This window comes from Cynoglossus semilaevis, chromosome 10, assembly GCF_000523025.1.
Source record: "Cynoglossus semilaevis isolate Cse_v1.0 chromosome 10, Cse_v1.0, whole genome shotgun sequence".
Classification (NCBI taxonomy): Eukaryota; Metazoa; Chordata; class Actinopteri; order Pleuronectiformes; family Cynoglossidae; genus Cynoglossus; species Cynoglossus semilaevis.
Genome location: NC_024316.1, coordinates 19,256,991 through 19,257,626, shown reverse-complemented (window position 1 = coordinate 19,257,626; position 636 = coordinate 19,256,991). Strand labels below are relative to the sequence as shown.

The following is a 636-nucleotide window of genomic DNA, read 5'->3' as shown; positions in this document are numbered from 1 at the left end:
GCTCAGCTCTGACTGCAGCTGTTTCCTTTTCAGGTGATGATCCCTCTGAACAGCATCCCTACCTACAGCGCCTCCATGGACTGCTCCTCCTTTCTGAAAACCTCTTTTAACAAGTTCCCGTACCCCACCAAGGCGGAGCTCTGCTACCTCACTGTGGTCACCAGGTTCCCTGAAGAGCAGATCAAGATATGGTTCACGGCCCAGAGACTCAAACAGGGCATCAGCTGGTCTCCTGAGGAGATCGAGGAGGCCAGGAGAAAAATGTTCAACACCATCATCCAGACGGCACCGGCCGCCCCCCAGAACCAGGCCCACAGCCACCACGGCCCAGCCCAGCACACCATCACCGTCCTGCCCGCCTCCCTGGGGGCCGCGGGAATCCCTCACGTCCTGCAGGGGTCCTTTGTCAGTCAGGGGGGGGTGATCGTCACGCAGCCCGTGGTGGCCAATGGTATCCAGGTCAACAGCGCCCCCTTGGCTCTGGCCGTCACGCCTAAACCACAGGCCGCGTCTCGTCCCATGATGCAGGCGCGACCCGCTGCGGCGCTGGTGGCGGACAAAGGTGTCAGGATGGTGGTGGGGGCGGGGGGCAGCAGCAGCAAGCGGAAGGACAACCGGGGGCGGGCGGGGGGCACA

At 62.9% G+C, this 636-nt stretch overlaps 1 protein-coding gene across 1 annotated transcript in view; it reads left to right on the top strand.

Annotated features, from left to right (window-relative positions):
* The window catches only part of zhx3b (zinc fingers and homeoboxes 3b), an 18,577-nt gene that overhangs the window by 3,712 nt on the left and 14,229 nt on the right, over positions 1-636 (top strand). The window contains exon 4 of the mRNA XM_008319359.3: positions 34-562. Within this exon, the coding sequence (XP_008317581.2) occupies positions 34-562 (529 nt within the window). The remainder of the gene's footprint in view (positions 1-33; positions 563-636) is intronic.